This window comes from Podarcis cretensis (assembly GCF_951804945.1).
Source record: "Podarcis cretensis genome assembly, chromosome: 15".
Taxonomy (NCBI): domain Eukaryota; kingdom Metazoa; phylum Chordata; class Lepidosauria; order Squamata; family Lacertidae; genus Podarcis; species Podarcis cretensis.
The window spans coordinates 3,919,630-3,941,493 of record NC_137185.1 but is presented as its reverse complement, the minus strand read 5'-3'; the positions used below and the strand labels follow the sequence as shown (position 1 = coordinate 3,941,493).

At 46.9% G+C, this 21,864-nt stretch overlaps 1 protein-coding gene across 1 annotated transcript in view; it reads right to left on the bottom strand.

Annotated features, from left to right (window-relative positions):
• Nucleotides 1–1,267: 1,267 nt before the first annotated feature.
• Nucleotides 1,268–21,864, bottom strand: part of RPH3AL (rabphilin 3A like (without C2 domains)) — a 57,139-nt gene continuing 36,542 nt past the window's right edge. The window contains exons 6-9 of the mRNA XM_079955840.1: nt 18,397–18,577; nt 11,718–11,831; nt 7,274–7,456; nt 1,268–2,357 (exon numbers count right to left, since the gene is read on the bottom strand). Of these exons, the coding sequence (XP_079811966.1) occupies nt 2,323–2,357; nt 7,274–7,456; nt 11,718–11,831; nt 18,397–18,577 (513 nt within the window). The 3' untranslated portion in view covers nt 1,268–2,322. The remainder of the gene's footprint in view (nt 2,358–7,273; nt 7,457–11,717; nt 11,832–18,396; nt 18,578–21,864) is intronic.

Here is a 21,864-nt window from a genome sequence, read left to right as displayed (position 1 = left end):
TTCGTCATAGAAAGGAACATTTCCTATCAACACAGCAGCTCTCGATTGCTGTGGTTTTTTTTTAAAAAATATATCCCCAAAGCAATTTGCAAAGAGTTTGGAGAAGGGGGGATGGGGAAACAACCACCATGCAAATTGCAAAAAAAAAAAAAGTATGTCAGGTATTAAAAAGCCTTGAGATTGAATGGAGAGCAAAAGGTGGAGATCTAGAGAGAAAAAGCTATATGATTTTTTATGAACAATAGCATGATTTTTCTTAGCCGGCGAGGTTTGAATGGCCCCGCTCATTGTCAGGCAAAATGAATGACAAGCCGAAGGCCAAGAAGAACGGCTTCAGTGCCGCTATTAAAGGGCTCCATTATCCTGGATGGTTTTCAACAGAAGGTGGAAATAATCATAATCACAGGAGGAGCGTCGACGGGGGGAAAGTACAGGGCTATGAAAGATGTATTGTTAATGGCGTTAGGGTTGAGAAGATGGAGGGAAGGAGGGAGAGGAATGCAGAAACATGGAAGACCTTCAACCCCCTCAAAGTCATTTACATTTCCTGCAGCACACAAGGTCTGTTCTTGGCGTCCCGGTCACAGGCCAATTGGGAGATGCTGAAATGTGCAAAAAAAATGATCTCAAGTTTGGGGTCTGTTTCTGACAGCGGCTGGCGAGAGCCTGGAGACCGGTTTCTGCAGGGAGCTGAAGTCACAGTGGATGGAGGGAGCATCTCTGAGTTCAGAAGCTGGCTGCCATTGAAGGTCTGTTGCTGGGGGGGGGGGCATGGGCTGGAGAAGGCTGAAGCCTTCAAGCCCAGCTGGTGGGCAGCAGGGGAGTGTCAAATTCAGATGTGCAGTATCCTTTTGGTCTGAGAGGGCGACTTGCAGGGGGTGGGGAACCTCAGGTCCTGGTACCAAATGTATCCCCCACCCCACAAGCCTCTCTACCTGGCCTTTGAACAAGCCCAGTAAGAGGTGTGTCCTGGGAAAGTTTGCATGGCCTGGGGAGAGTCCCAGGGGCCATATAGAGAGGGTTGGGGGGCTCACTTGGCCCTGGAGCACGAGATTCCCCACCTCCTCAGAACTAAAATCCCAAACGTTGCATCTTTTCCTCATGGGGGGGTATCTCCCTCCCCTTTATCATTTCCCTTGCGCTTTTCTCAACATTTTCCAAATCTACAGCATTCTTTCTGAGGTGACGCCACAGCAGCCCACCTGCTGCGGAAGCTCCACCTCAGCGGGCAAGCCACTTCTGCTCAGAAACCGAGAACACCACAGCAAACAGCACGTTTGGAATTTTATTTTATTTTATTTAAAAAGACAGCCTCCCACATGAGCGGAACACATTGTGTGCAACATACAGGCCAAACAAGGAATTTTGCAGAGAGAGAGGGGATCCTTTTCGTCAGGAACCGATCCTCCCAACCCCAAACGAGCTGTAATGATTGTGACGGAATTCCTTAAGGGGCTGGATTCGGCCTTAAGAGCTTCCAGTGGCAGATCCCAATTGCAAAACACTCAATTGGGAAGGCATTCCCCATGGGGAGCAGCGGGCAAGTGAGACACAAGGGTACTCCCACTTCACTTGCAGCCAATCCTCTTTCTCCTTTCCAAACTGCTGTCCTAAAAGTGATTGGGTGAAAGGCGGGATGAATCAGCTCAGAATGAGGCAACTCAGTTTGCCGCATGGCATTGCTTCTCCCCCTCAACCCATGGCTGCAGTGGCATTTAATTTAAAAAGGGTCTACCAGCCACTAACCTGGCTTCCGTCCATCCATCCTAAACCCTCTGCCTCTCGAGAGAAGGGAGACCCAGTGCGATGCCCATTCTCCGCCCAGGACTGATACTCACTGCCTTTCCCAGGATGCAAGATACTTTTAGGCCTGTGCAAAGAGCTAAGCGTTGCAGCCACACCACACAGCTCCTCTTTCTCCCTAACCACTCAACAGCAGGACCCTCTTTCTGAGAGAAAGCTGTTCTAGTCAGCATCTTAGCGCATGCAGTCAAAATTGCAGGGAACCCCAATTCCGAAAGGGCCAAAGGAGAGAGTTGGTCAAAGGAGTTCTCTTGGTTTCTTTGCAGGGGTCTCCCGCAGAAAAGGTTGTTCCTCGACTGCGCCAGTTCTTCATCTATCAGCAAGAGGAGCGAGACAAAACAGGAGGACAAAAGCCACAGTCACATCACCTTCTGCACAGTGGCAAGCTCAGGTCTGTAAGGCTGGCGTGTGTCTTTGGTTCCCCACCCGCCCCAAAAGTCCCGGGTCACACAGTCCAGCCCGGCTTCTGCACAGCGGATCAGTGTAGAGGAAACCTCTCAGGAAGGAGCTGGGCCCCCATCAACGCCGCGGGCTTGACAGAAGGCGTCTTTTCCCTTGGAAAGAAAGGAAACAAAACAGGATTTCAACACAGCCCCATAAACGGGAAACCTTGACAACAAATCCTCCAGTTTGGGGGTTTTCCTCTCTCTGGGTTCCTCATGAAAAGAAGTCAGCATTTTCATGCAAATCTCTCCCAACACACACGCAGAGAGAGAGAGAGAGAGAGAGAGAGAGAGAGAGAGAGAGAGAGTGTTAGAGTTTTGCAAACTACCGTATTTTTCGCTCTATAAGACGCACCAGACCACAAGACGCACCTAGTTTTTGGAGGAGGAAAACAGGAAAAAAAAGATTCTGAATCTCAGAAGCCAGAACAGCAAGAGGGATCGCTGTGCAGTGAAAGCAGCAATCCCTCTTGCTGTTCTGGCTTCTGGGATAGCTGCGCAGCCTGCTTTCGCTCCATAAGACGCACACACATTTCCCCTTACTTTTTAGGAGGGAAAAAGTGAGTCTTATAGAGCAAAAAATACGGTATTTTCCCAAGCGTAATGCCTTTCTTAGGTTATCTTTGCTAATATACACCAGGGTGGCCATGCCTCCTTTTACGAAGATGGAAAAGGCATATTCGGAGTGGTGAACTATCCCAAAATGCAGAAAGGCTTTCCTCTTTGGGGAAGGTTTAATGTTGTCCCTTCCAATTTATGAGAAGGCAGATACAACAAGAGCCCAAGGAACAATAAATGCTGCCCTTGTAGCAACGTTGAGGCAGAGTTCACCTTGCATGTCATTTCTTTAAACTGTAGTTTCTATCAAGGGGCTAGGAAGGTCCTAATATTCAGTCCCATTATTCAGTCCCTCCCTGGCTGCTCTTCTGAGTCTCTTGCGACCCCTTTGCTCCAGGGCTGCATTAGGTCAGTCGCATCTGTGTAAGACCACTGACGACTGCCTTATATATATGTATTTATTTTATTTATGCATATACCTCTTGACTGTAAAAAAGCTACTGGCCATTCATAGCTGGGGGTGCTCCTGTGATGAACTCCTGTTTGTGACTTTCCCACAGGACACCTGGTCAGCCACTGTGAGAACAGGAGGGTGGATTACATGGGCTGCTGGCCTCATCCAGCAAGCTAGTCTTATGTTTGTTTTTTAAAACCCTCATCTCAATTTAAGCAGCAGACAATCAAAGGGGATTTTATGCCCACTCTTAAGAGCGTCACAATCCTAATAACAGATTTGTTTCCCCCATTGTCTTATGTCTCCGAGAACGTTCTGTGGGGAGAGAGTGCCCCACAGAAGATTTCTCAACACCTACATTCCCAGGAGGGGGGTTCCTCCTCTCCTCGCCCCACAACAAACCCTTCTGCAGAAATCATTAAAAGCTCACTAAGAGCCATAATGAAGCGAAGAAGTTATGGATTGTTAGCCAGACTCGTGGTTAGAAAACAAGGTCCATTAACGCTTTATAGAAGTAAGTCGTTGTGGGAGATGAGAGGAAAGGAAGAAGGATTGGGGGGGCAGAGGGGGGAGTCAGGGAAGGACAAAAGACTAGGGGGGGGGGAGAGTCATACTAGTTTCTGGGAATGTTTTTTTTAATGGAGACAAGAAGGAGCGACAGCTGTGTGGGCAACACAGCAGTTTGTACCACTGTGACCAAAATGATTGAGGGGATGGAGCAAATTCGCTACGAGGAGGAAAGGTTTGGGGACATTTTAGTTTAGAGAAAAAGCAAGTATACGCAAGCAAGCGCCATGATAAAGGCTTTTGTGAAACCAGGCGTGGCATGGAGAGAGTGGATAGAGGAAAGCTCTTCTCCCTCTCTCATTGCACCAGAACCCAACAAAGCTGAAGGTTGGAAGATTCAGGACTGGTGAAATAAAGTCCTTCTGCACACAGTACAGGGTTAACCTATGGAACTCCCTCCCACAGGAGGTAGCGATGGCCACCTACTCAGATGGCTTTAAAAGAGGATTAATAATATTAATAATAAATTTTATTTATACCCCACCCTCCCCAGCCAAGACCGGGCTCAGGGTGGCTAACACCAGGTATAAAAACAATTGATTAAAATACAACTTAAAAACAAGATTAAAATACAACATTAAAATGCAGCCTGATTTCAGTAGAAACTCAAATCAAAAACTTTTTTGAGGATGAAAACATCAAAGGCCAACTATCCAGACTTGTCCTACGTGGGCCAGAAAAAAAGCCAGGGAAGTCCCCAAATAGGAGTTCCATCACAGAAGGAGAAAGGAAAAAAGAAAGAGGGGGAGGGAATCAAACTGATTCTAAGCCAAAGGCCAGGCGGAACAACTCTGTCTTACAGGCCCTGTGGAAAGAAATCAGATCCCGCAGGGCCCTGGTCTCATGAGACAGAGCGTTCCACCAGGCCAGGGCCAGTGTTGAAAAGGCCCTGGCTCTGGTTGAGGCTAATCTGACTTCCTTAGGGCCCGGGACCTCTAGGGTGGTGCTGTTTATGGACCTTAAGGTCCTCTGTGGGGCATAACAGGAGAGGCGATCCCATAGGCATAAGGGTCCTAGGCCGCGAAGGGCTTTGAAGGTCAAAACCAGCACCTTAAATCTGACCCAGTACTCCACCGGGAGCCAGTGCAGCTGGAAAAGCACTGGGTGAATATGCTCCCAAATTCATGGAGGAGAAGGCAACTAGTCATGATGGTTATGTTCTGCTATCCCCTGTTGGAAGCAGTATACTGCTGAACATCAGCTGCTGAGAATCGCAGGTGGGGAAGAGTTGCTCTTTTGCTCAGTTCCTACTTGCTGTTTTCCCACAGGGGCATCTGGTTGACCAATGAGAGAACAGGATGCTGCACTAGATAGGCCACTGGCCTGATACAGCAAGGCTCTATTTAGGCTCCTGCCTTTGACCCTAGCTGCAGAATCCTGCTCTTGGAGCTCGTTTTTGTTTTTAGGAGGCAAGAAGATCTATTTGAGAGAGAGAGAGAGAGAGAGATGGAGAAAATTTGGTGACATCTAAGCAACTTGAGTTGGGACGTGGATGGCGCTGTGGGTTAAACCACAGAGCCTAGGGCTTGCGGATCAGAAGGTCGGCGGTTCGAATCCCTGCGACAGGGTGAGTTCCCGTTGCTCGGTCCCAGCTCCTGCCAACCTAGCAGTTCAAAAGCACGTCAAAGTGCAAGTAGATAAATAGGTACCGCTCCGGCGGGAAGGTAAACGGCGTTTCTGTGCGCTGCTCTGGTTCGCCAGAAGCGGCTTAGTCATGCTGGCCACATGACCCAGAAGCTGTCTGCGGACAAACGCCGGCTCCCTCGGCCAATAAAGCGAGACGAGCGCCGCAACCCCAGAGTCGGCCACAACTGGACCTAATGGTCAGGGGTCCCTTTACCCTTTTTAAGCAACTTGAGTTGGTGAATAAGATTCTTTGTGGCAAGAGAGCAAAAGCACCCTTTGCCTTGATTAAAAAACAGGAGCAGAATGAATTAGGTAAACAAATAAAGCAGGTTAAGGGACCTGAAATGGAAGCAGGCCACAGAATTCTCAGTTGCTTTGTTGCAAATGGTTGATTTTGTACCAGCAAAACAGCATCCATCTAGCCCCATCTGTGGCTCAGGGATAGTGCACTGAATTTCCCAGGTTCAATCCAAAATCAATGTCCCACAGGCACACAGAAAAGTTTCTGGCAAGTTGCAAAGCAAGCTGATTTGGGGTGGAGAAGTGAGAGAGGAGGACTGCCAAGGTGCGAAACAGAGTGTGTGCATACTAATGCCTTAGATTTAGAGCTGGCCCAGAAAAATATATATAAATATACATTGCAAACACTAAAATTTTCACCCTGGATAACAAAGTCACACTTCAGGGTACTTTTTTTCCCCTTTTTTTAATTCCCAGTTCTTGCAGACTTCATTTGCACCCAAGTTCCCTCGGTAAGCTAAAAGCAGCAAAGTTGATGGAAGAGTTCAAAACTCTCAGGTGAAGATCTAAGGAGGATGCAGGAGTGAAAAAACAGTCCTCACTTCCTGTTCTGATGTGAAAGGGAGCCAGTTGGGTGGCAGGACCACGGCACAGACAGGCCAAAATGCATGATTTGCTGCCTGTGGCCCACCCCCTAGCATCTTTTTACAGAGTAGAAGGAAAGCACCTTTAAGAAAATAAGCTGAGCCTGCTGGATCAGGCCAAGGGCCCACCCAGCCCAGCACCCTGCTCTCACATAATCACATGGACTAGAAACTTGTATCTTTAAAAATGAAAGCAAGCACAGATTGCAATGTTTGGGTCTTTTTTAATCAGGAAAAAAACCGTGAGTAATGGGACGGGACACAGTAGAGAAGTGTGTAATACTGGGCATGATGTAGAGAAAGTGGACAGGGATCCCCCCCCCCCCCGGTAACTCACTGGGGCCACCGAATGAAAGCTAAATGTTAGAAGATTTGGGACAGACAAAAGGAAGGGCTTCTTCACACAGCACTAACTAAACTAACGTCCTCTGCCTGAAACCCTGGATAGCTGCAGCCTGTCGGTGTTAGAATCATAGAAGTAGAGTTGGAAGGGACCCTGAGGGCCATCTAGACCAACCCCTACAAGGCAGGAATCTTTTGCCCAACGTGGGGCTCAAACCCACAACCCTGAGATTCAGAGTCTCGTGCTCTGTTCCTGAGCTATTGACAGCGCTGAGCTAGAGGGGCTGATGATCTGCTCCTTATAAGGCAACATTCTATGTTCCTGCTATAATCACCTCTCAACTGAGAACCATAGGTCTGGACAGTTATGATTAGATCAACAGGAGAGCATCTGTCCAGCTTGCAAAAAGTCCCGGGTGCAATCCTTGGCCTAGGGACGTCCCGCTGCCTGGAACCCTGGAGCGCTGCTGCCAGTCAGGGCAGGCACTGCTGGGCTAGATGGACCCCATGTGTGTCTCGGTGCAAAGCAGCTTCCTTGATGGTCCAGGACAGTCTGGCCGGCCTCCTGTGCCCCTCTTCCCCTCCTCCCCACTCACCAGAGACGCCGCGTCCGGCATCGCTGTCTTCGTCTTCAGCCGGGAGGTCGCTGTGGCAGCTCTCCGTAGCACTCAAGGCTCCTCCCCTCTCGCTGCAGAGGCTGCTCTGGCTCTCCGACAAGATGCTCCCCAAGGCATGGCTGGGGGTCCTGGTGGGGGTCCGGGCCACTTCGCTGCTGGACACTGCAGGGAGGAAGAAGAGGGTCTGATCTCTTGGCCAGTACATGCAAATTCCTGCTTACAGCTCCATTCCCCGTGACGGCTGGTGGAGCGGGAGGCAGAGAGCCCAACCGCAGATGTGAGGTCACGATGCAGGTGTGTGTGTGTGTATATATATATATATATATATATATATATATATACACATATATACACATATATACACATATATACACACACACATATATATATATATATATATATATATATATATATAAACTTTATACCCCGCCCATCTGGCTGAGTTTCCCCAGCCACTCTGGGCGGCTCCCAATCGAGTGTTAAAAACAATACAGCATTAAATATTAAAAACTTCCCTAAACAGGGCTGCCTTCAGATGTCTTTTAAAAATAAGATAGTTGCTTATTTCCTTGACATCTGATAGGAGGGCATTCCACAGGATGGGCGCCACTACCGAGAAGACCCTCAGCAAGGACTGAAACACTGTTTTTCTATGGAGTCTTGCACTGTCACTACTAGAATCATTCTGCCTTCATGCTAATTGTTTGTTCTCATGCTGACAATTGTTGGAGGATGTTTTTACTTTTGGGTTATCTGTCCTGGTTTGTGAAACCTCATTCAAAACTGTACCTAAATATCCAGCAACCAGGCCCTTCTGGTGGTCTTACACACAACAATTGGGGTGGGGGATTGATGGTTAGTGAAATGGACTGGTTGGATGTAGAGGAATGGTGGGAGGCACCAACTGGGGAACCCCCCAGGAGAAGAAGACCCATGATGAGTGGTCAGAGGGAGAAGACTGGGAAGAGGAGGGGCTGGAAGACGAGGGGGAACAGGGCTCAGTGAGCTGCGAGAGTCTGTGGAAGAGAAAAGTCCAGAAGCTGGAGCAGGAGAGGCCAAGAGGCAGAGATGAGTCGGGCTGGTGAAGAGTCACAGGGTCTCCCCCTCCTGCTGTGACAAGCTCCCCTCCCCGCTGTTCTCCCAGAACCAGGAGAGGCATGAAAAGGGTGGAGGATAAGTTAGCATTATGCAGGCACAGTCTCTGATTGCTTGGGGGGGGTAACCTTGGGGAGGAGGGGACTCAGGCAGCTTTGTGGGGTGGGACTTTCAGTCTCAGCAACTGATCCATGGGGCCAGACCTACCAGGGATGAGCTGCTGTGCTCATTAAGGCCGGACATTCAGCCAAGTCTGTGAAGGTTGTGTTTTTGCTAATAAAGGGTTAACTCCAACTTTGATCAGTGTAATTTACTGCTAACTCACTCTTTGACAGTTAAGTCCCACATGACACTAGGTAAAGGTAAAGGGACCCCTGACTATTAGGTCCAGTCAGGACGACTCTGGAGTTGCGATGCTCATCTTGCTTTATTGGCTGAGGGAGCCGGCGTACAGCTTCCGGGTTATGTGGCCAGCATGACTAAGCCGCTTCTGGCGAACCAGAGCAGCGCACGGAAACGCCGTTTACCTTCCCGCTGGAGCAGTACCTATTTATCTACTTGCACTCTGACGTGCTTTCGAACTGCTAGGTTGGCAGGAGCAGGGACCGAGCAATGGGAGCTCACCCCGTCACGGGGATTCGAACCGCCGACCTTCTGATCAGCAAGTCCTAGGCTCTGTGGTTTAGCCCACAGCGCCACCCGCGTCCCCCCACATGACAGTACTTTACCCCATTCAACTGCAAGTCCATCAAGTTCAGGATGGACGGTCTGTTTCAGATCTACCTGGGGATGCTGAGGATTGAACCCTGGGACCTTGTACATGCCAAGCAGAGCTGCATCTCCTGTAATTTTAAAGCAACCCTATCCTGTAAATTTAAAGCAAGGTTCCAGTCCTCATGGTTCTCAACAAAGGGCTGGTTGAAATTGGAAGCTGCCTTATCCTGAGCCAGACCACTAGCACAGTATTGTCAACCGTGATGGGCGACGACTCTCCAGGGTTTATGGTTCCACACAGCAGAAACATTCCAGAGCATAGCTGTCAACTTACAGATTTGAAAATAAGGGACCAGCAGCCTCGAAAATAAGGGATCAGCAGCCAAAATAAGGGATTTTCTGGGCACAGGTATGTTCAACTTCTGAGCCCCTCTGAGCCAAAGACAGAAAGCCCAGCCAGCAGCCAAACGAAGCCTCATCAATAACGGACAGCAGCAGGACATGGCACTGGGATAAGGGACTGTCCCACCAAATAAGGGACGCTTGACAACTATGTTCCAGAGCTGCCTGGAGATGTCATGGAGGAGAAAACCTGAGACCTTCAGCATGCCAAGCAGGTGATCTGTTACAGAGCTGTGTTTCTCCCAGCACACACACACACACACACACACACACACACACACACATATTATCCCCCCCCCCCCTTAGAAAACCACCCTCGTGCACTTAGAGCAACAGGAGCTCTTCATCAAGGTAAGGAAAAGAAAAGCTAATCGAAAGGGGGGGGGGAAATGTTTTTGCAGAAACAGTTGCTACGGGTGCTTATTCCCGAAGGCATCCATTTTAAGAAAATGTACGCAAGGACATTATCTGTCAATAGCAAGCCAGCCCCTTTCCCTATAAAATGATTTGAAACGATCTATCATGCAGAGGCAGCCGCTCAAGAAACCTTGGAACAATAATCAGTCAATGCCAAAGTATGTCACAGATTAAAATCTGCCGCTGCGCAAAATAATATTATGGCCTTAAAAAAACCAGCGTGACTTTATTAAGAGGAGTCTTGCGAAGATCAATTTCTCTACGGAGCAGTGGAGTCAAATAAACACATTCCTGAAAAGAGGCTTTTATGTATTAACAGGGAGTGGGGTGTGACCTCTACCATTTTAAACTTTTTTTTTTCAAATGGAAGGCCCTCCCTGCAAAACCACGCTGCGTTTTTATTTTCTTTTATTTAGTGCATTTATATCCCGCCTTTTTCTCCAAGGAGCTGAAGATGGTGCACATGTGGTTCTCCCCTTCCTTATTTAATCCCCACAGGAACACTGAGGGGTAGGTTAGGCAGTGAGATTCATGGCTGAGTGTGGATTTGAACCCTGGGTCGGAGCTCTAACCAAGACACCAAGACACTGGGTTTTGAAACCTGAGCCAAATTAGTGTTTCAACGATTGCTGCCATTTCTCCTGGCCTTCCAGCCCCTTAAGATGGTCTGTGCTGACCTGAGGGCCACATGTAGCGCTCTAGTCCTCTCTGCCTGGCCCTCAGAGGTCTCCCCCAAGCCACGCCTTCTCTTCAGCCACATCCCTTTCTCTCCCCAGGCCACACTCCTCACCAACCCGACTTCACCCCTTCCTTAAGTGGCGGGAAATGTGTCCTTGAACTCTGATTGTTCCTCTTTGCTTGCCTGGGTGGAAGGATGGGGGGGTGAGAGTGTGCAGAAACTTGCCTGCACACAGGTAAAAATTTGCATCAGTTGCCCCTCCCACTTTTGCCTCGGGCCCCGCCCACCACTGGCAAGTGGCCCCCCAGAAGGTTCTGTGGCCCTCTGGGTGAAAAAGGCTCTGCCCCTGTGCCTCAGAAACTTGTACAAAGTGTTCCTTCAAATGTATACACAGTGGTACCTGGGTGCTCAAACACCAAAAACCCAGAAGTAAGTGTTCCAGTTTTCGAACGTTTTTCGGAAGCTGAATGTCCGATGTGGCTGTTGGCTACTGTTTCCGGGGCGCCTGCACGAATCAGAAGCTGTGCCTTGGTTTTCGAACATTTTGGAAGTCAAACGGACTTCTGGAACAGATGCTTTTGTTTGGTGCTTTTGTTTTTGCTATTTATACTGCGTTTTTGTTTTTGAGGCTTTTTCAGTTAATTTGTTTTTGTGACTGTGTGGAACCCAGTTCAGCTACCGACTGATTGATTGTGTGACTGCGGAAATGGATAAAAGCCCCCCCATCCAAACAATGACTATCATCAGTGCAGGTAAGAAAAAAAAATAATTTTAATTTTTATCATCTACAATGCCTTCTTATTTATTTAATAGTACAGTACAATGATTATTGCTTTCATTTTATGGATCAATGGTCTCATTAGATAGTAAAATTAATGTTAAATTGCTGTTTTAGGGGTTGTTTTTAAAAGTCTGGAATGGATTAATCTGTTTTGCCTTACGTTCTATGGGAAAGCATGCTTGGTTTTGGAACGCTCTGGTTTTGGAACGGACTTCCGGAACAGATTAAGTTTGAGAACCAAGGTACCACTGTACATTTAATAAAATCTTAATAATAATTAATAATACTGCAATGCTGAAGGAGCACCCAGTGACACAAGATGTTGCTTTCCTCACCAGATTCAGCTCGGTGTTGTCTGATCTTGAAACCCTTCGATCCTGCGAGCAAAGACCGGTCATCCAGACTCGACGAGCTGAACTCAGAGTCGCTGTCACTATCACTAGAGACCACTGTAGGGAGACAGAAATACAAGGCGGAAGGGAAGGAGGGGGGAAGATCCGGCCATAAATTATAAACTGAATCAACACTAGTCAGAAATGGCAAGCCTGCCGCAGTGAGAGGGATATTCAGATTCCATCCTCAAACCCCCCCCCCCCCCATGTCTGTGTGGAAAGGCACATCTAAACGGGGTTTTCCATTTATTTATATTTTATTGAAAGTTTTACAGTTAATTGAAGTAAATAAGAAGAAGAAGAGGAGGGTAAGAAACAAAAGAAAACAGGATAACAACAATAACGAAGTAACATTATAAACTAATTAGGGTTGCAGAACTATGTAATATATATGTAAATAGATAAGACTTATTATATCCCTCACTTCATGAGTTACTATGGTTTCGATAAGTACTTTCCAAATATTAAATTTGTCCATGCATAATTTTCGTCTGAAAGCGATCTGTTCATAGGTTACAAGAGTTGTCATGTCATCTATCCATTGATCAAAGGAGGCCATATTTTTATTCTATGGTTACCTTCCCAAAATTGTAACTCCTTCCCCACAATAGTTCTTATACTTCCTAGTATTTTTCTCCAAAAATTTGCTAGCGCTGACCACCATGTAAACCATATGCTTCAAAGAAGCCCTCTCCTTACTGCATCTCCAACAGCACGTTGTCGTCAATATCCCATGTTTATGCAATCATGATGGAGTCCAATAAACTCTAAATAAAATATTTTGTTGTATGAGACGTAGCTTATAATATATCTTGTCTGGGTGTTGAGATATGCATGCAGCTTTGAAGACAGACACTACTCAGAGACATTCCATAACCCAGGAGCCACGACAGAGAAGGCCCTGTCATGCAATACTGGCTCAATGAATTGCAGGGAGATTTCAACACCCAGGCAGATCTACCTGGGATATTTGGTGCTCAGCTCATTTAGGGTTTTGTCTGCCAGAGGAAGACCCTAGAGATAGACTCTGAAGCACACAGGCAACCAGTGCGGGTCTTTTGAGAACCAGTGTTCATAAGACCCAAATGTTCTTGTGATATTTCTCAGGAGTTGTTCAGAAGCAACTCCTATAATAACATATTGGGGGGGGGGGAGAGACACCTGGAAATTAAAAGGTTTTGAGCTTGCTAGCTGCAAGATTAACTATGTAAGAGCAGAAGACAAGGCTGCTGGATCAGGCCAGCGGCCAACCAGATGCCCCATTGGGAATCTTCAAAGAATCGGCTTCATTGGATCTCACAGATCCTGATGGAGAAGGGATCGACTTCTTTGTTCTTTCGCTCCAGAACCTCAAGACCAAATATGTTCATATCTGAAGGTCTTATGCTGTGGATTTTGAACAAGGAAGCACGTAGTGATTTTCCAAGTAAGGTTCTGGTCATTTGTGACAGGTTTTTTTGTTTTGTTTTGTTGCTGCTATTAAACAGAGTATGCTCATGAGCTTCCCAGATACTTTTGGGCTGTCCATAGCTGAAAGCAGAGTCACATCTTGAAAGTGAATCTTAGGCGCCTCATGGAATAGAAGGGCATAGGTAGGTGTAATTAGCCGAAGACAATTGCTATTTTGATAAGCCATGTCCACATTCTCTCATTTGATAAACATTGTCTCTCACCAGTGGCAGAGATGTGATACAGAACCATTTCCCACAAAGCGCGCGTTTTTGTACACTATGCGCGTGTAGAGAACGGCGTCACCAAATTTAGAGCTATTTGGATCTTGAAGGATTGGTGCATTTTGGTTTGCGTATTGTTTCAGGTCCCCTTCATGGATCACTGCCTTGCCGTGGCGAAGGGGCTTGAAGAACTCAGAGAAGCTATGAACTATGCCGAGCAGGGCACCCAAGATGAACAGGTCATAGTGGAGAGTTTTGACCAAACGTGATCCACCTGGAGGAGGAACCGGCAAGCCACTCCAGTATCCCTGCCAAGAAAACTCCATGGACAAAGACAACAGGCATATAAAAGTTATGACGCTGGAAGATGAGCCCCTCAGGTTGGAAGGCGTCCAACATGCTACTGGGGAAGAGCGGAGGGCAAGTACAAGTAGATCTAGAGCTGATGAAGCGGCAGGGCCAAAGCCGAAAGAACGCTCAGTTGCGGATATGCCTGGAAGCGAAAGGAAAGTCCAATGCTGTAAAGAAAAATATTGCATAGGAACCTGGAATGTAAGAACCATGAACATGGGTAAGTTGGAGGTGGTCAAAAATGAGATGGCAAGAATAAATATTGACATCCTGGGCATCAGTGAACTAAAATGGACGGGAATGGGTGAATTCAGTTCGGATGACCATCATATCTACTACTGTGGGCAAGAAACCCGTAAAAGAAATGGAGTGGCCCTCATAGTCAACAAAAGAGTGGCAAAAGCTGTACTGGGATGCAATCTCAAAAATGATAGAATGATCTCGATACGAATCCAAGGCAGACCTTTTAACATCACAGTAATCCAAGTTTATGCACCAACTACTGGTGCTGAAGAAACTGAAATTGACCAATTCTATGAAGACTTACAACACCTTATAGAAGTGACACCAAAGAAGGATGTTCTTCTCATTATAGGGGATTGGAATGCTAAAGTAGGGAGTCAAGAGATAAAAGGAACAACTGGCAAGTTTGGCCTTGGAGATCAAAACGAAGCAGGGCAAAGGCTAATAGAGTTCTGTCAAGAGAACAAGCTGGTCATCACAAACACGCTTTTCCAACAACACAAGAGACGACTCTACACATGGACATCACCAGATGGGCAGCATCGAAATCAGATTGATTATATTCTCTGCAGCCAAAGATGGAGAAGCTCTATACAGTCAGCAAAAACAAGACCTGGAGCTGACTGTGGCTCAGATCATCAGCTTCTTATAGCAAAATCCAAGCTTAAACTGAAGAAAGTAGGAAAAACCACTGGGCCGGTAAGATACAATCTAAGTCAAATCCCTTATGAATACACAGTGGAAGTGAGGAACAGGTTTAAGGATTTAGATTTGGTGGACAGAGTGCCTGAAGAACTATGGATGGAGGCTCGTAACATTATACAGGAGGCAGCAACGAAAACCATCCCAATGAAAAGGAAATGCAAGAAAGCAAAGTGGCTGTCCAATGAGGCCTTACAAATAGCGGGGGAGAGAAGGCAAGCAAAATGCAAGGGAGATCGTGAAACATACAGGAAATTGAATGCAGATTTCCAAAGAATAGCAAGGAGAGACAAGAAGACCTTCTTAAACAAGCAATGCAAAGAAATAGAGGAAAGCAATAGAATGGGAAGAACCAGAGATCTGTTCAAGAAAATTGGAGATATGAAAGGAACATTTCGTACAAAGATTTCCATAATAAAGGACAAAAGTGGAAAGGACCTAACAGAAGCAGAAGACATCAAGAAGAGGTGGCAAGAATACACAGAGGAATTATACCAGAAAGAAACGGATGTCTCATATACCCCAGGTAGTGTGGTTGCTGATCTTGAGCCAGACATCCTGGAGAGTGAAGTCAAATGGGCCTTAGAAAGCACTGCAAATAACAAGGCCAGTGGAAGTGATGGTATTCCAGCTGAACTATTTAAAATTTTAAAAGATGATGCTGTTAAGGTGCTACACTCAATATGCCAGCAAGTTTGGAAAACTCAGCAGTGGCCAGAAGATTGGAGAAGATCAGTCTACATCCCAATCCCAAAGAAGGGCAGTGCCAAAGAATGCTCCAACTATCGCACAATTGCACTAATTTCTCACGCTAGCAAGGTTATGCTTAAAATTCTACAAGGAAGGCTCAAGCAGTATGTGGACCGAGAACTCCCAGAAGTGCAAGCTGGATTTAGAAGAGGCAGAGGAACCAGAGACCAAATTGCAAACATGCGCTGGATTATGGAGAAAGCTAGAGAGTTCCAGAAAGACATTTACTTCTGCTTCATTGACTATGCAAAAGCCTTTGACTGTGTCGACCATGGCAAACTATGGCAAGTTCTTAAAGAAATGGGAGTGCCTGATCACCTCATCTGTCTCCTGAGAAATCTCTATGTGGGACAAGAAGCTACAGTTAGAACTGGATATGGAACAACTGACTGGTTCAAAATTGGGAAAGGAGTACGACAAGGCTGCATTTTGTCTCCCTGCTTATTTAGCTTATATGCAGAATTCATCATGCGAAAGGCTGGGCTGGATGAATCCCTAGCCGGAATTAAGATTGCCGGAAGAAATATCAACAACCTCAGATATGCAGATGACACAACCTTGATGGCAGAAAGTGAGGAGGAATTAAAGAACCTTTTATTGAGGGTGAAAGAGGAGAGTGCAAAATATGGTCTGAAGCTCAACATCAAAAAAACGAAGATCATGGCTACTGGTCCCATCACCTCCTGGCAAAAAGAAGGGGAAGAAATGGAGGCAGTGAGAGATTTTACTTTCTTGGGCTCCATGATCACTGCAGATAGTGACAGCAGCCACGAAATTAAAAGACGCCTGCTTCTTGGGAGAAGGGCAATGACAGGCCTAGACAGCATCTTGAGAAGTAGAGACATCACCTTGCCAACAAAGGTCCGTATAGTTAAAGCTATGGTTTTCCCAGTAGTGATGTATGGAAGTGAGAGCTGGACCATAAAGAAGGCTGATCGCCGAAGAATTGATGCTTTTGAATTATGGTGCTGGAAGAGACTCTTGAGAGTCCCATGGACTGCAAGAAGATCAAACCTCTCCATTCTGAAGGAAATCAGCCCTGAGTGCTCACTGGAAGGACAGATTGTGAAGCTGAGGCTCCAGTACTTTGGCCACCTCATGAGAAGAGAAGACTCCCTGGAGAAGACCCTGATGTTGGGAAAGATGGAGGGCACAAGGAGAAGGGGGCGACAGAGGACGAGATGGTTGGATAGTGTTTTCGAGGTTACCAGCATGAGTCTGACCAAGCTGCGGGGGGCAGTGGAGGACAGGAGTGCCTGGCGTTCTCTGGTCCATGGGGTCACGAAGAGTCGGACACGACTAAACGACTAAACAACAATTGTTTCAGGAACTGGAAATTAGGGGTGTTTGCATTTAACCCCCCAGTCTTCTGGAAAGCCCAGAAAGGCTGCTGTGTCTCTGGATGAGTCACTGGTCTGTCCATTCCTCCTTCCCATCACCTTCTGTTAGGAGTAAATCATTCTACTCCCATCCCTACACTGGGCATAGAATCACTCCTGATACAGCACAGGCTACCTACGTTCCAGCTCTCTGCACGAGTTACTGTTCTGGCTTTCTCGAGTGGCTGCTCTGAGCATGCACAGGTTATGCAAACACCCAAAAAGAGTGGTTCCTCCAAGAAGGGCAACTCTTAACACTGCCATGCCCCAACAGCAAATTGCTTAGCACAAATTCTGCACCGATAGGTGGCTTTCCATCTATTGCAATTCACGTGGCAAGAGGATATTCAGAAATACAGGAGACCACACCAGGAGTTTCTGTGCGACAAAGCAGTGGATCGTCCCCACAAACACATGTCGACGCAAAAAGGGGACGGAGGACGACTGTCAACACGGCAAAATGGTTGTCAGAGCTGTCGGCACTTCCTCCAGCCATAAATCAAGTGCCGAAAAGAGCTGGGAGGGGTTACCCTGGCAACAGCCAGGAAGCGTAAATACTCACATCAATGCAGCTGTGTGAGTGTGCACACCCATAGCATCAACACCCACCAAAGATACCCAAATTATGGGAATAGCTCAGTTGATAGAGCATGAGACTCTTAATCTCAGGGTTGTGGGTTTGAGCCCCACGCTGGGCAAAAGATTCCTCCATTTTAGGGGTTCCTTTCTAGTTCTACAATTCTATGATTCTATGATATGGGGTGGACAAATTTGTCAATTTCAGCTCCTATCCATTTCTCCAAGCTTTCTCGGTTCCAGATCAGTTTATGAGTTTGTTTGTTTTTTTAAGTACGCACAAAAATTTGCAAACATTCAGGTGTGCCCCCTCTTACCATTTGCAAACAATTTGCCCTAATAGAACTGGCAGTGTCCAACCAAGCTTCTCCCATAGCCCAAGAGCTTTTGGCTACTCAACAAGACTTCTCTTTCCCTCCCTTCTCCCTGTGCACTGGCTAAATCTATTCTGGACTTCCCTCTCCTCATTTAATCCGCACCACAACCCTGTGGCTAGACGGAGAGAGACAGTGATTGGCCAAGGTCACCCGGTCAGCTTAATGGCCGATGGGGGATTCGAACCCCGATCTCCCAGGTCTGACACTCTAACCAAAACACCACCCTGGCTCTACACATCTAAAGGGCTGCCTCATGGAAGGTGGTTAGCAAGCTTGTTTTCTCCTGCTCAGGAGGTTAGGATTCAAGTTCCAAGAATCCACGTTCCTACAGTGCAGGAATCTCAGCTAAAATATCCATGGCGGACTCTCCTTCGATGGAGGTGTTTAAGCAGAAGTGGCAAGGTGGATGATCCTTGGGGCTGCTTTCCAACACTGCACTTCTAAGATTCCACCACCACCACCACTTATTTCTGCAATATTTCTTTTAAAATCTTGTTGCGGCCCTAGAAGTCTTCACCCCACCCCACACACCCCCCGTCGTCAGGCCACAGAGAGCCAGGAAAGGACTGACCTCTTCCTCTGGCCCAGGTGAAGGAATGGCGGGGGGAGACCCCCTTGAGGTCCGTCGCTGGCGGCTCCAGGTGACGAGGCCGCGGGGTCTGTTCGCAGGCTTTGCCTCCGCCGCCACTTTTCAAAGGCAAGATGTACTTGGGGAGGCCCTTGTAGAACCAGGCGCCGGACCGCTTCCAAACCTAGAGAGAAGGAGAGAAAATAATTGGGGTGATCTCTGGACCTTCCTGGGGTGACCCAAGGGATGTACGGTGGTACCTCGGGTTACATATGCTTCAGGTTACAGACTCCGCTAACCCAGAAATAGTACCTCGGGTTAAGAACTTTGCTTCAGGATGAGAACAGAAATCGTGCTCCGGCGGCGCGGCAGCAGCAGGAGGCCCCATTAGCTAAAGTGGTGCTTCGGGTTAAGAACAGTTTCAGGTTAAGAACGGACCTCTGGAACGAATTAAGTACCATATTTTTTGCTCTATAAGACGCACCAGACCATAAGATGCACCTAGTTTTTGGAGGAGGAAAACATGAAAAATATTCAGAATCTCAGAAGCCAGAACTACAAGAGGGATCGCTGTGCAGCGAAAGCAGCGATCCCTCTTGCTATTCTGGCTTCTGGGATAGCTGCGCAGCCTGCTCCATAAGACGCACACACATTTCCCCTTACTTTTTAGGAGGGGAAAAAGTGAGTCTTATAGAGCAAAAAATACAGTACTTAACCCGAGGTACCACTGTACTGGCTGTGGGGCTGGTTTGTTCTGGTTTTCTCTCCATCCTCCTCCCTTGCAAAGATCCTGTGGACACTGAATGAGGACAGAACAAGCACAACCCAGGGAAACCACTAATCGAACAGCACTCAGCCCCGCGAGAATCCCGACAGAAATCAACCCGGGTGCAGAAATTGCCCATTCATCCCATGCCACTGGGAAGCCACTCTAGTGCTTAGAGCATCGGATTAGGGCCTCTAAGATGAGGGTTCGAATCCCCCCTCAGCTATGAAGCAAACTAGGTGACCTTGGGCAAGTTACTGTCTCTCTCTGACTAGTCTACAACGCAGGGTTGTTGTCTGTATCTGAATACCAATTGCTGGAAACTTTCTTATTATGATTAGATTTTTAAAAAGCTAACAGTGAGTTGTAATATAAGCTTACAGTTATTTGCATTAATGCATTAATGAGAGAAGTAATGAAATAAATGTAAAGATGCGGTAGATCCTTCATGTGCTTTATATAAGAGAAGAGGGAATCGTAATTAGGATTCAAGATTGATCTATTACATATTGATTTTAAACAACCTGCTCTGAAAATCACCATGGCAATCAACAGCAGGCGAGAAATTGCCTTTTAACTGAGAAACAGCCTGCCCTCAAAAACAAAAGAGTCTGCCCTTTGCGTCTCTGTACGAATCGTGGCTTTCTGCCAACTGAGGGACACCTGGAACAGTGACTCATGCAGAGACACTTATGAGAGGAGGGTCTTGCAGCTGTTTTGGAAAACTTTTTACAACAAAACCATTTGTGGCAATAAGGGCTCAGAGCAAAAGCATCCAATTTCAGTTCAGAAAAGCAAGCTATTCAAAGTGCAGCATAAGAATTTCTCTTCCAACCTATTTTTCTTCTCTCCCACCCTCTCTCTCTCTCTTTTCTGAAGCTGACACGACAAGCTTGATAAAGAGCAGCTTAAACCAAATTAATGGAGGGAGAACAAATCAATCCTTTGCACAATGGTGAGGGGGGAAATGAAGTCTGCAAGAGCCAAAAAGCCCTTTTCTGGCAATCCTCGTTTATCTTTGCAAATAGTATTTTTTAAACGATCCTCACCTGCAATCTAACTTTAGGACAGGACATTGTACTGCAGGAGTGTTCAGCCCAATGCCCTCCAAGATTGTGGGATGATGTGGTTGTGCTGTATGGGATAGCCCCCCCTCCCCCTGGCATTCATAACTGGGACCTCGCAATGAGAAATCCAAGCTCACAAGGCAGTTAGACACTCCCAAGAGGGCCTACGAAAGACACACAGGCTTGAGTGCTCTCTGGTAAAAACCGCATAGAAGGGGCAAATGGAAGTACAATATTAACAACGGAATAAAAGCATTAGAAGCTGCTGAGAGGCTTCTGCCTCCTTACAGAAATTCAGCCTAAGAGGGACTCAAGCCGAGAGAAAAAGATCGTTTGAGTGTGAAAAATCGGAGCGAGAAGATTAGGGCGCCCCAGCGGCAGACGCGGCCGGCTACAGCGATCAAGACTTCGCACTTCCCGCAAGAATGCTCGCCACACGTTCCAATTTAGATTTTAATAGCGAGATTGCGATGAAGGGAGCTTATTAGCGCACACGGCTTTGGGTAAAGGAGAGGGAGGGGGGAAGGGAGCGCAAGAGAAAACGAAGCAATATCCAGAGACAAAAAAGCCAACCCAGTTTCGTTGGAGCCTTCCGACAAAGCCAACTGAACGAGACGAGTTTTTCGAGTCAAGGAAGTGTGGGTCTGCTTTTGGGGTGGAGGGAATCGGAAATATTTCAGGCCCTGTGGGTTTATGAGGAATGGCTGAGGTAGTTTGGGGTGCTCAGCTTGGAGGAGAGGAAAGATATGATCGCCGTCGTCAAATATCTGAAGGGCCGTCACATGGAAGATGCGTTTTTATCCTGTATTTTTATGTTGTGAACCGCTCTGAGGTCTACAGATGAAGGGCAGGTATCCAAATTTATAATAATAGGCAAACTTGTTTTCTCTTGCTCCAAACCAATGGATTCAAGAAAGGAGATTCCAACCAAACATTAGGAAGAACTTGCTGAGGGCAAGAGCCACAGAACGGACTCCCTCAGCTGGAGGCTTTTAGAAAGAGGCCCTCCGTCATGGATGCTTGAGTCGAGATACCTGCGTTGCAGAAGGTTAGACTTGATGGCCTTTGGGGGTCCCTTCCAACTCTACAATTCTGTGATTCTATGAACCGTCCCCAGGGCTGCCCCCCAGATGCCACAGCACTTAAATTTATTTATTTAGTAGTTCCCATCATTTAAGTGGGCATGGCCAACATGATGCCTGCAGCTGCCACTAGGCCTGGTGTGGGAAGAAGCTGTATTGGGATCTTCTGCTCGACCTTTTGGACATTTGAAGTAGATCCATGAGGATTTCTGGCTCCCAAATGTTTCAACAGCGACAACACAAAACGAATTCTCTCCTGAACTATACATCTGATGTGAAGTACAGTGGGGGTTGCGTCTGAAGTGGTAGACAAGACTATGAGCTCAGTTCAGTTCTCAAAACCAGATCCCCAAGATAATAATTCCTTCATTCCAAGCATATGTATTTCGCCCTTGGTTCCAACTGGTGGGTTCCAGAAAAACAAAAACAAAAACAATATCCCCGCAAGCCCAAGTATGGGTTCCAGGAAAAAAGGAAAACGCAAGCCTAAAGTATGATGAGCCCTGCTCTTGAAAACCTGATTATTAAAAAGGAAAAAAGAGATTCTGAGAATTCT